The sequence below is a fragment of the Fringilla coelebs genome (assembly GCF_963513975.1).
Source record: "Fringilla coelebs genome assembly, chromosome: 5".
Classification (NCBI taxonomy): domain Eukaryota; kingdom Metazoa; phylum Chordata; class Aves; order Passeriformes; family Fringillidae; genus Fringilla; species Fringilla coelebs.
Window position 1 is genome coordinate 10679044 of NC_140033.1, and position 12397 is coordinate 10691440.

The 12397-nt window shown below is 42.8% G+C and overlaps 1 protein-coding gene across 1 annotated transcript in view; it reads left to right on the forward strand.

The window, feature by feature from the left end:
• Positions 1-2628: 2628 nt before the first annotated feature.
• Positions 2629-12397, forward strand: part of SEMA3C (semaphorin 3C) — a 116749-nt gene continuing 106980 nt past the window's right edge. Inside the window, exons 1-2 of the mRNA XM_084205898.1 lie at positions 2629-3071; positions 6183-6323. Coding sequence (XP_084062024.1) covers positions 6221-6323 — 103 coding nt within the window. The 5' untranslated portion in view covers positions 2629-3071; positions 6183-6220. The remainder of the gene's footprint in view (positions 3072-6182; positions 6324-12397) is intronic.

Consider the following 12397-nt stretch of genomic DNA (forward strand, 5'->3'; position numbering starts at 1 on the left):
TGTTCTCTTTTTACTTTATTTTGAGGAGTATATGTTTGTGCTCTTACCTAGAAAATCAGTACTATAAAGGAAAAAAGGTAGACTTTTTCTATTAAAGGAAAGACATTTGGAGAGGATAGAATCATCATAAATTCTAGCGTTGGTATTTCATGGTAACATTCTTTTTTTTCTCTGACTGGTATCACCACCTATTACACATCTCCACAAAATCTCCTAAAAGAGAAAGATTTTCATATTTGTTCTGTGGTTTTCTGTGCATTTTCCTTTTGAATCACCCTGCGTAGATCACAGTAAGAGGGAGAACACCGGATTGGCTGATTCACTTCTGTTGCTTGGCATGACAATCTCTAATTGCACTTAGTTGTGGGGATTTTCCAATGTAAAAAAAGTGACTTCTCCTTTTGCCAGGGTGCTGCTGTCAGACTGAGGCATTTGAACATCACCACAATTCAAGGATGAGCAGCGTCATGTTCACAACCACACTGCCTGCCCATGGAGAGAACTGAGGGCTTAGTTTAAACAGCTCTCTGGGACAGCTAGTGTTCACACATTTCTGTGTAGTTTATTTGTGTTAAGGAGGAGAACTGGAAAAGCACCAATGTTTTTAAGGACTCATGATCTCAAGAGTTTCGTTCATCTAAAGACATTAGTGAATTCATCTTCAAGACATGATCTGAAGTGGATCAAGCTTTCAAAAATTCTGCATCCATTTATTTTCTGGCATCAGCTGCAAATCTGACTTTTCATTTCAGAGGACAGACCATCCCATACTCTTGCATCCTCTGGGATGGTAAGCGTCATACAATATTGAAATTTCTTGCTTGAAGAAAGCACGGACTTTGCTAGCCTGGCACTGAAGCCTGGGGGATACACCATCTTTGAAATTCCTGTGACCTTCACTCGTGGAAAAGAGCCTTTACACAAAGTAACCAATAGACACAGATCATAAAGATATCCACATGCATAGACAAAATTTGTTTAGTCAGGGTGCTGTATGCAGGCTACTCCCTGATCTCTGGCTATAATAACACCACTATTATTGACTGCTTTGGTTAGTATGGCCAGAGTGTGTAACAGTTGGAAACAAAACTCTAACTTGAGCACATGCACGTTCATGGTGGGTACTTATTTACTGGTTAACATATTTCTGGCAGTGGGAGATGTCTCCGAGTGCACCACGAGATGCGCTCCCTCAAAGTCCTGCTGGACAGTACGCTGCTGAGCAACCTACACTGCCTCGACCAGATCAGAGACCACCTTTCTCTGCAAAACTGAAAATCTTGATCCAAAAGAAGTTTGCACCCAGCAGGTCAGTGCAGCACAGAATATGCTTGAAAGTTTAGGAAAACCTAACACAAACTTAAGGCAGTTTTCCTAAACCAAACCCCAAGTGATGTTGCTCGGAAAATCCTCGGCTGTAACAGAGTCGACACCTTGGATAACATTTTCAGTGCTGGCCCGCTGTTGTTAGACCACAAATCTCACCAAACGGGAAAGACTGCTCAGCATATCTTGGGGAAAACTGAGCTTGAGCAAATACAGCTCCTGATCTCCGCAAAAAATGCTTCTGAAATCTGGCGTAATACACCTGGATCAATCAGAGGGCTCAATCTAACCACTGTTCTAACGCTTCTCTTACTCTTCTTCGCTTGTAAAGTTTTAAATATAGGAAACAGTTCGAGGGGAGCGGGGGGGAAGAGCCCCATCCGAGGGGTCTGTCTGTTCTCCGCCACGGCAGCCCGCTCTCATTCCCTCTTCACAGTGACACCTACCGGCCTCCCGCCCTCTCCCGCATCCCTCCGCCCGCGGCCGCGCCGGGGCCGGCTCTGCTCCCGCTCTGTCCCGGCCCCAGCGGCGCTCCGGCAGCCCCGGCCCTACCCGTCCGGCGGGGCAGAAACTTTCCCGGCGAGTTTCGCTCCCGCTCCGTGCGCGATGGGCCGGGGGCTGCGGCGGCCGAGCCCCGCGGGGTCGAGCGCGGGCGCTGCGCTCCTCAGCCCGCCCTGCGTGCCCCCTGCGCCCCTCAGCCCATCCTGCGCGCCTCTCTGCGCTTCCTGAGCGCCCCTCAGCCCGCCCTGCGCACCCTGCGCGCCCCTCAGCCCATCCTGCGCGCCTCTCTGCGCTTTCTGAGCGCTCCTCAGCCCGCCCTGCGTGCCCCTTGCGCCCCTCAGCCCATCCTGCGCGCCTCTCTGCGCTCCCTGAGCACTCCTTGTGCCCCTCAGCCCGCCCTGCGTGCCCCTTGCGCCCCTCAGCCCGCCGTGCGCGCCTCTCTGCGCTCCCTGAGCGCCCCTTGTGCCCCTCAGCCCGCCCTGCGCGCCCCTCAGCCCATCCTGCGCGCCTCTCTGCGCTCCCTGAGCGCCCCTCAGCCCGCCCTGAGTGCCTCTCTGCGCTCCCTGTGCCCCTCAGCCCGCCCTGAGTGCCTCTCTGCGCTCCCTGTGCCCCTCAGCCCGCCCTGAGTGCCTCTCTGCGCTCCCTGTGCCCCTCAGCCCGCCCTGAGTGCCTCTCTGCGCTCCCTGTGCCACTCAGCCCGCCCTGCGCGCCTCTCTGCGCTCCCTGCGCGCCCCTTGCGCCCCTCCGCGCTGCCCGCGGCGCTGCCTGGGGCGGGCGGACGGGCCGGGCGGCAGCCGGCGGCGCGCAGGGCGGGGTGTGGCCTCGCCATTATTTATGAGCTCCAGCCCCTATTTGCTCAGCTAATGATGCACCGGCGGCCGCCGAGCCTCGCCTCGCCTCAGCGGCGGCCAGGGCAGGGCAGCGCCTGTAACTGGAAACCAGCGCCGGCACCGCGCGGCCGCTCCATTCACTCCTAGGTGCGTGGTTGCGCGCAGGGGGGGAAGCGCTCCCTGAGCCTCAGGAGTCCACTGCCAGGATTATCTACAGAGCAGCCGGGAGTATCTTTGCAACCACCACGAGGAGAGACTTTTCTCTTTTTTCCCCCTTTTTTTTTTTATTTTATATATTTTTTCTCTCTGCCGTGAGCCGGGTTTGGAATTAAAATGTTCTGGTAGCAGGAGTGGAGTCTATAAACTGATAGAAACCAGATAAAAATCAGTATTACTGCTGCTTCCAATAGCCGGGTAAGCATAACTTAAAGTTCTCTTTCTTTTCTGTAATAGATGTGAAATGTCTCTGATGGTTGGAATTTGCTGCTGTTCACAGATAGTTAAACCAATGTTTTCCAGATTGGCACAGTCCGTGTTTGGCAGGGGTTTTTTGTCTTTTTTTTCTCCTTCATTTCTTTTCTTTCCTCTGCTAAATGATTTTCCCTACAGGATTTAGGGGTAGGACCCAGGCTGTAGCAGATGACACCTGCGCAGCACTTCCTAGCAAAGCGATACTGTACTTTCCAGAAGCCATGCAACATGCTGCCAGCGACCTCCGCGGCGGGGAAACTTCACTACTTCACTTTCGTGGCGGTTTGTCTGTTTGTTTACAGTTAGACTAGAATGTAAGAACAGAAATGCAATTAGACACTGCTTTTTGTCTGTCCTGTAAGGTTCTTTTAAAGTACTTGCAAGGCTTTAGGTCTGTGTGTTGTCAGCAGAGATCATGTGCACTGGACGTGCTGAATATAGTATCATGACTTACTGAGATAAATTCAGAGCTGGGATATAAGCCCAAAGCAAGAGTCAAACTTACAATGGGCTGTCAGTTACCAGCTCTGTAAATCTCTGAAATTAAACCTATTTCCATTAGGTAACTCACATGTCAGACACCCTGAGGTACCTTTTTGTCACTATATGCATTTATTATTTATGTGCCTAACAGCTGGGTAGGAACCATGCTGCTCAGCACTTGAATCTTATATTTGCCTGTCACTTCTGTGTTAACGGTGAAGATCTGCAATTTGAGCAATGAGATGTAGCAATGTTTCACTCCTCTAACTGATTACACTAGAATTGGCAGGAGGCACGAGAGTGGGAGGGAAAGACAGCTGAAAGGGTTTTTTTTCTATTATTGTTTCCTACAGTATTATTTAAAGGAAGAAGGAAAGCTGCACACTTGTTCCTCTTTGACTTTTTATGTATATTGCAAAGAAAGCATAGTGTTACTACTGTAAAATACTTATCCCATTGCGTCTGTTAAATCACATGTTCTGTATGATTGGCTATTTATTTTGGCCTGACGAAGAAATTTTATTGGGATTTAATGCCATTTCTCTCTTAGAAGAGGAGTAAGTTAAAGGATATCCCATGGGCAAGTCACAAGGTTTTAAATTTAAAGCCCACAAAGCTACATTAGTACTAGAGTTTGTGCAGCCTGTTTAAAAATTATTCTTGGCAAAAACTCTGCAACTATCATTTTATTAGTTAACAGACCCTTAGAGATAATTTGGAACTGGGCCAGAATGGATGTGTTTTTCCTACAGACCCGATCTGTAGCTCGCAAATTTCTGACAAGGTTGTTTTTGTCAATTAGCAGAGTTGTAGAATTGCTTGATCTCCGTGCGTTTCTCAGTACTCAGAGCAGATAATGAAGGAGATTTTAGTGTGGGCTGCAGAGCTCTGCGCTTTCAAGCGCGCTCTCCTTCCCACCCCCAACTTGATGTGAAGTCCTCGTGCAAAGAGAAGCCTTTCCAAGCGATTTACAGTGAGTGGATGGGGAATGACAGGGTGGTAACGGGATACGGGGCTTTCACCGCTAAATCAGTGGTGCGGATCCAGCCCAAGCTGGTGCTGACCTAAAGTCATCCCTGCCTGACAGCTCGTTCCTGCCGTGCTGGGGTGGTTACAGCCGGTCCTTTAAGGACAGGTGTGAACCTCAGAGGGACAGGGTGAACGAGGCTGTAGAAATATTGGCTTCCACTGGAGGGACTGTAGTGCTGGAGCAGAGCTGAGGTGAAGATTGGCAAGCTGACTGCACGGGTAACAAGTCTCTTAAGAAAAATAAATGTACAGTTTTTAAGGATATCTTCTAATTGTTGGGGTTGTGTCTTTCAAAGTGCTTCCTGTTGCCATAAAATCAAGTATATCACCTGAGTGATTAACTAATAAGTGGTGTCTAGTAGAAGGGCTATTTACATCAAAAAGAAATATATATATATGTGTGTGTGTGTGTGTGTGTGTGTGTGTGTATATATATAAGAGGTGAAGTAAAATGGGCCTAAAATGATGGTGTTATGTATTCTCACTTTTGCAGCTGAGCTGACAAAGTTGTTACAATAGGCAAAATGAAATTTGTACTTCACAGTTTTTGGAGAGATGCACTTAAGTAGCAGATGTGATACAGATATGCACTGTTCAGCATAGCTTCTAGTGGTGGCTGGGCTTTTTGGATCTGAAGTCCATTAGAAAAGACACTTTCCTCCAGTGATTCCAGTGACCTCTAGTCCTTCCTGAACTGAGAAAAGATACAGAGTTCTGGAGTGTTTTCTGATTCTCTGAGATGCTCAGGCTTCTCAGAGCTAACTCCTACAAAATGAAGGTTCAGCAGATGTGCAGGAGGAGTAGCAGATATATCAAGTGTGGTATCATTGTCCAACTCTGGAATTCTTAGTGCCCTGTAGAAGTCAGTGTGAGCAGGTGTGTATCCTGAAAGGAGCTAGCCCAAAAAGCAGATGTTGACTAACAGTTTCAAGAGTGTTGAAATACTTTTGGTTTCACAGTTTTGAAATTAATAATTAATGACATACATAGCCAGAATTTCTTCAAAGAAAAACTTAAGGGTCATTAGGGAGCTTACTAAAACTTAAACCTCATTTCCAAGCACCTTTGATTTCAGATGTTTAAAGAAAAGAAAAAACACCCCAAACAACCAATCACCCAAACCTTCCCCCCCCTTAACGTGAGAGAGAGATGTCTAAAAATATCAGCCAGATTTTTATTCGTGAAACTTTATCTCCTGTCCTTGCTTTGCTCTGCCTTGACATTTAGTATAATTATATTTCCAGCAGGTGGAATTGTCTTCATTTTAAATAAACTGAGTCTAGTGCTGTGGTCTGCCCTGGCCAAAAGTTGGGCTCTCTTGGTTCCTCCTAACAGGCAGAAAGTTCCTTTTGTGCCAGCACAGAAGACTTGGTGGGGAAAACCTCTTTCAGATGCACAAAGGAAAAACAGGAGTGCTGTACCTCCTTCACATCAGTAATTATGGCTTCAGCTGGAAGAAGCCTCCAACACAATCTTTCCATACTTTTGTTTTTGCTCCACAAGATTGTATGAGAAGAGTAATGTGATGTATCTCTCTTTCAGGTTTTGTTTCTGGGATATTAAGTTGCAAATCTGAAGAGATGGCGTTTCTTGCAGTGAACGTGTTGATTGGGATATTTATTTACGTTAGCAGTGTAAAAGGATCTTCCCAGCCTCAAGCAAGGGTGTTCCTAACATTCAATGGTAAGAAAGAAGATAAACATTCTTAAACAAATATTATGATTGAACATTTTGTTCTTCTCCTTAAATTCAATAACTGAGTAGAAATTGGCATTTTGATGTGTCCACAATTACAATTTTTGTTTTGTTGCTGAGGCGCCTGTCAGCGTAAATTTAATTCTCTTACCAGAGTCTACCTATTGCTGTAGGTGCATATTTGATATATAATTAACAATTAGTAGACTTTTCTCTTTATTTTGGATTATTATGACTTACTAACAACCAAAGGCTTGTTTCTTATCTGTAATTTTGTGGAAAAAATATACACATTACATGTGGTGGAGATTATTAATGATTTGAGTTGCTGTCCTTTTCAGTCAACTGAAACACTTTATATTCTGAAAATGAGGCTGCCTGAAGTTTTACCAAAATAGTTAGCCAGGCACAGAGTCCTTTGAAAAAATACCATTCTCTGTGTAGGATGCACATAGCCTGTAGCAATCAATGATGCCTTCATACTGTAAACCAGCAAAGAAAATTATAATTTTCAAAAGAAAGTTTCTTTTACTTCTGAAGTGCTGAGCAGTATCTTATTGCTGCAATTATTCCAGTATTGCTTTTATTAGTAAATTAACTTATTCCTCTAGTCTTAAATGCTGATTTTAGCCACCACTTCAGTATGTGTGTTTTCTTCAGCTTTCAGCAGTGCCTGTTAAATCTGAGCTGAAACTTTCTGTCACTAATTATAGAGGCATTGAGTTTCTCCAGCCCTCTGCCTTTTCTGTGATTGTCTTTGAGGCATGAGGGCTTGCTACTTCCTGCACCAATACTGCTTGGATTTGGATGGCTTCTGTGGTTCATTAGTGCAGGGATGCCCTGCCATTGCCTTGGGAATAGTCGTTGTGCTCTGAGCAGTCTTTAAGAATTGCTTTAAAAATAGTCAGAGCTAGTAATTATCTCAAACTTCTACTTGCTACAATGATCAATAACTATATAAACATGAGACTGAGAGACATCCAGAAGGAGACTGTCAAGTTAGACCTTCTGCAAATACCAACCAGAGTTTGAATAATTATATTACAGAACGAGGGGCCGTAAACGGATGAATGCAATACTTAATAGGTGTAAAATAGCATGGCTCTAGTAAAAGCAATAGTAGGAATTGAGTTCCAAGAGGGAATTCAAATGAAGGAGTAGGAATAGGAATTTCTTTTCCTAGTTTAATGTCTTTGCTGGTTTTGGTGGAGATGGTGCTGTTTTGGCACAACTCAACACAGAAGCAAGTTTGGCTGTGGTTGTGTGTTACATTGCCGGTTTGCCACAGTTATGCAGAACAGGCTGATTTAGATTGCCACATCATCTCCTTGGTGGCCTTGAAAGTAATCTAAGCTTCCCTTGATCTCTGGTATGACCATGAAGTAGGAAGTGTTCATGTTTTGTGGTATTCAGCCTTGTGAATGGGAAAGAATTCTAATGAGAGGTAAATGGTTTTAACAGAAACTCAAGAGCTTTTGTCTCATCACAGGTATCCTGCAAGGCTACAGTGAAGCAGCCATGGGGCAAAAGACCCCAAACCTAGGAATTAAAAAAAAATACTGAATTAAAATCTTAGTTTCTGTGCTTGAAAGGAGGTTGTTCCTCCTTCCTTTAGAAGGGGCTATGACAGCTTTATGCTGCAGTGACCCCTTTGTCTGGTCAGGTTCTTGGGCCCCAAGAGCTCTGTGCCCTGTGCCAGCCCCGGGGACACAGCCTTGCCTCTCTAGTTCCTGCTGTAACCCTCCTTGGCTGCCTTGGTTGGAAAGCCTTGCAATGCTATCTCATTTTCTTAAAACTGACTTTTTACTCTCCCTAATACCTAACAGGCAACGTTTAAAAAAGAAATTACGTTTTTAGGTCATAAATTTTTATTGGGTCTTTTGAAGTCATAAAAGTAAAAAATGAATTATGTGTTTTTACAATATGAGAAGTATGTCTGAAATAAAAAGCTAAGCTTTTTGTGTAATATATAAACAGAAGTTTTATTTTTAAACCTGATTTCCAGATGGTAAGAAACAACTTTCATTATGTGAAAAGAGTTTGCAGGTTGTTGTGTATACCAAGGTAATGGTCCCACCTGTAGTATGAACTTCTGTTCTATAAATCTTTGTTTACTTACATGAGTAGAGATGTAATAGAGAAAGGTGAAACTTTGTATTGTTCTCTAGTGTCATAACACACTATTTCTTCATAAGCTGCTTCCTAACTTTTTGTTTTTAAATCATGTAGAAATACCAAGTTATTTGGCAGTCTCCTTGCCCTGAGAAGCTGTCAGTTTTTATGGAGAATTGTCACTCTTCTAAAGTGCATCATTTGAAAATAAAACCATAATTAGGACTCCTTATGTTTTAAATGACATTAGACAATAAAGATAAGTCATTCAAGCTTGGGATACTGATGTGATATTTTTCAAGTTCTGAATTGGATTTGGCTCAGTGTCTACAATTACATTCCATAAGTTTTGGGGGTAGAGTGTATACAGGAGGAGAAAATGAGTGATGCTTTTCAAAGCTAACCTGCTCCTTCAGGATCAAGTCAATTGAGCTTATTCACATTGCAGCATTTCTCATGGGAAAATCCAGCAAGTATCTTGACCCATTCTGTTTTTCATCAGGAAAGATAAAAATGTGAATCATTTGAATCATGGGCTGCTTTTCTCTTTGCCATCTACTTCATTAGGAATCAAATGTAATTAAAAAGTGCGCCTGGGTAATACCTCAAGAGCCTGATAATAGGGATTTTGCAATTAACTTCAATGGATGAAGGACTGCAACCCTAACTTCTATTTCTGAAATCAAAAGCCTGGCCCCTGGTCTAATTAAAATGTAGTTCATGCTTTAGCTGAGGTTGTTAACTGTGGGTATGACGTGAGTGTAGAACTTACTGCTGTCTGCACCCCGAGTGCCTTGAAAATTGCTGTGCCGTACAGAACCCCGAGGCCTGATTCCTGTTGCTTGCACCTAGTGTAGCCATTTACTCAGCTGAAAGGAAAGGTCAGGCTGGAGCTGAGCTGCTGCTTTGCTCAGGTGAACGTGGTAATACAGAGGAATGGGCCTGTGCAGAATCAGGCAAAGGGGCTCGCGGTGTGCCTGGAGCAATTTCATGTGACCTAATTGTCCGGTTCAAAGGTGATGGCTCAAACCACTGGTACTTGTACAACATCTGCACTTGAAGAGCCACTGCAGCTGAAGAAAAAAATGACCCCAGGCTTTTCCTATTCTGAAATGGCAAAGATGTGAAGCCTGTGGTGCAGCAGGTGCAGCAGTGTTGGGAATTGTCTGCTGTGATCCTGTTGAGCATGCAGGAGTGAGGGAGCCTGGGATGGGGGAAGCAAAGGACTCAACATGTCTCCCTGCACTATTAGCATACTATTCCCCCTCCTCCTGCCTCTTCTGGCTCCTTGTCCCTGGAATAGATATTTTTTAATCTACTTAAATCACCTATCATGATTTAAAGCGCCATAGTTTATTTTCTCTTCATAGCAAAAGACTTACCTTATCTGTTTATGAACAATCAAGCGTGGTGCCTGCTGTTTCTCAAGCTCCATGCATTCCTTCTTGTCACTGCATGTTCCTGAACAGATAATTGGGAGCTGTATCCTTCAGTCTTCACAGGGAAAAAGCCTTCCTGAAATCAGTGGGAGTATTAGCAGAATAAGGAAGGAGGTACTAGATTCCAGGTTAGTGTCAGACTTTGTTTCATTCAATTCTCTTGGAATGAAACAAACTTTTTGGGTTTTGTTGCAGCCCTAAAATGCTGAGCCATACCATTTTAACATCAAATTCTGAATTGATTGAAGCTGATAAAGTATTGTTTTAAATAGTAAAGCAGATAGAGTATTTTTTAAAATATGAAAGCAGATAGTGTATTTTTGAAAATACACTCAAACCTTCTTTGGGATTTAAATTTATACGGTGATACACAACAAAGTGATAATTTCACAATTTACTGGGAACATTTAATGCATTCCTGCCTTAAATGTCTGGTCTAGCAGATATTTCCCATGCAGATTCTTCTATTGTCTGCAGTGAAAATTCCATATGAGAAGTGGATCAAGGCTAATTTGCAGACAGTTTTGTTCTTCTCTTTGTTATAAAATTACTAGAACACGTAAAGGAATTTTAAGAAAGTATCAGTCAGATTCATTAATGACAATTAAAGTGCATAAAATGTCACCAGAGCAACAGCAGCACTTATTCAACTGTCAACATATTTTAAAAGATTTAATGCAACCCCTGTGGTTACCCTCAAGGAAAAATAAAGGAACTGAGAACCATTTTCCTTGAGCTCTTGAGCAACAGCAGTACAACTTGTTTTTAAACAATCCCTCATTGTAATGTTAATGTTACCACAGTTAATAAAAAGTTCATTTATTATTTGTGGGACTTTGTGCTGATGACAGTCTAGTAGGCAAAGGTTTACACTCATATAGTTGATTGGATCTTTTTTGTTGTCCATGGAATGAAAGCTATTTACAAAATGAAGTAGAAGTAAAGCCATAAAAGAGAAAAAAAAAAAAAAGAAAGAGATCCATGGTTTAATTTTGTTTACATGCAGAACTTACCTTGAATATTCATATAGTTGCTTGATTTTCAGCAAATTGTGGGTAATGTTTTCTTAAAACTAACTGATTTTTGGGCTTTCACAGCTTCATGGATCTTAAGTAATGTTAATTTATAAAGTGTTGAGCATCAACAATGTGAAAATTTTCCAATTTAATTGTCTCTCACTGGAGATCTAAAAAACTTTATTTGAATACATTCAACTAAAAATAAAATACTTTATCTTTAGTAGTGAAGATTGGTTTTTTGCAATTTGCTATAGAATCATAGAATGTTAAGGGGTTAGAATGGATCTTAAATGATCTGGTCCCAACATCCCCTGACATGAGCAGGGGTTCTTCCCATTAGACCAGGTTGCTTAAGGCTTTATCCAAGCTGCCCTTGAACACTGCCAGGGGTTGGTATATCCACAGTCTCCCTGGCAACCTGTTTCAGTGTCAAACCTCTCAAGAGTACAGAAATTCTTACTGCTATCTAACCTAAATTTGCCCCTCTTTCAGTTTGCACCCATTTCTCCCTGTCCCATCACTCTGACAAGGAGCCCTTCTCTGTAGCCCCTTCAGATATTGGAGGGTTGCTGTGAGGTCTCCAAACCTCCTCTTCTCCAGGCAGAGCAGCCCCAACCTTCTCAGCCTGTCCGTGTGTGGGAGGTGCTCCAGTCCCCTTACCAACTTTGTGGCCTCCTCTGGATTTGCTCCAACAGTTTCAAGTTCTTTTTTTGTGGACACCAGAACTGTGGTCAGTATTGCAGATGGGGTCTCGAATTGACAGCTTTGATTGTTACAAATTATAGTTTTTGGGGTCATTCTTAGACTTCTGCCTTCTCTGCCTTTTTTTTTTTCTGTGCCTTTTTTGTTTGTGTTTCTTTATTCTCTGTTATATAAACAGAGGCTTATTGCCGTAAATCTTGTATTGAAATTGAATTGCTTGAATAGGCTATGAGTTAAATGTGCAAAAAAAAAAATCAAACATATTAAAGGAAGCATTATTTAAAAACCTTCCATATTTTTTTCTAGAGTTCCATGGTTAAAGGTCCTACATGCCGAATGATATTGAATCTGCTTATTCTCATGTTCTTGTTCAGTGCCAGTGTCTTTGAGTTGGCTTCATTGTCATTATTGTTGACATGAGTGTACAGGAGAAGATAATTTATTGTTTCTGTATTTAGTTAAATTTTGCCATGTGATTTGACTTCAGTTATGAACATGGTCTTGCAATAAAGCTAAAGTCACAGATGGTGTTTGGTCCAGTTCTGTGTTTGTGCTCTAAAATCACTGTACGTGGTACCCTCATGGGAAAGCACAAATAAGTACTTCTTCAAGGTGGGTAATTATCAGGCAACAAAGGTGCCTGGTGATTAACCAAAGGTAGTTAATTACCAGGCAACAAATTACCAGCCTACAAATTTGATCCTACTCTTGGATGAAGAGCTCATCTGAGTTTGACAAAATTTGTGAAGACTTGTTCTTTTTCTTGCACACTAATAAGTAGATCTAAGAG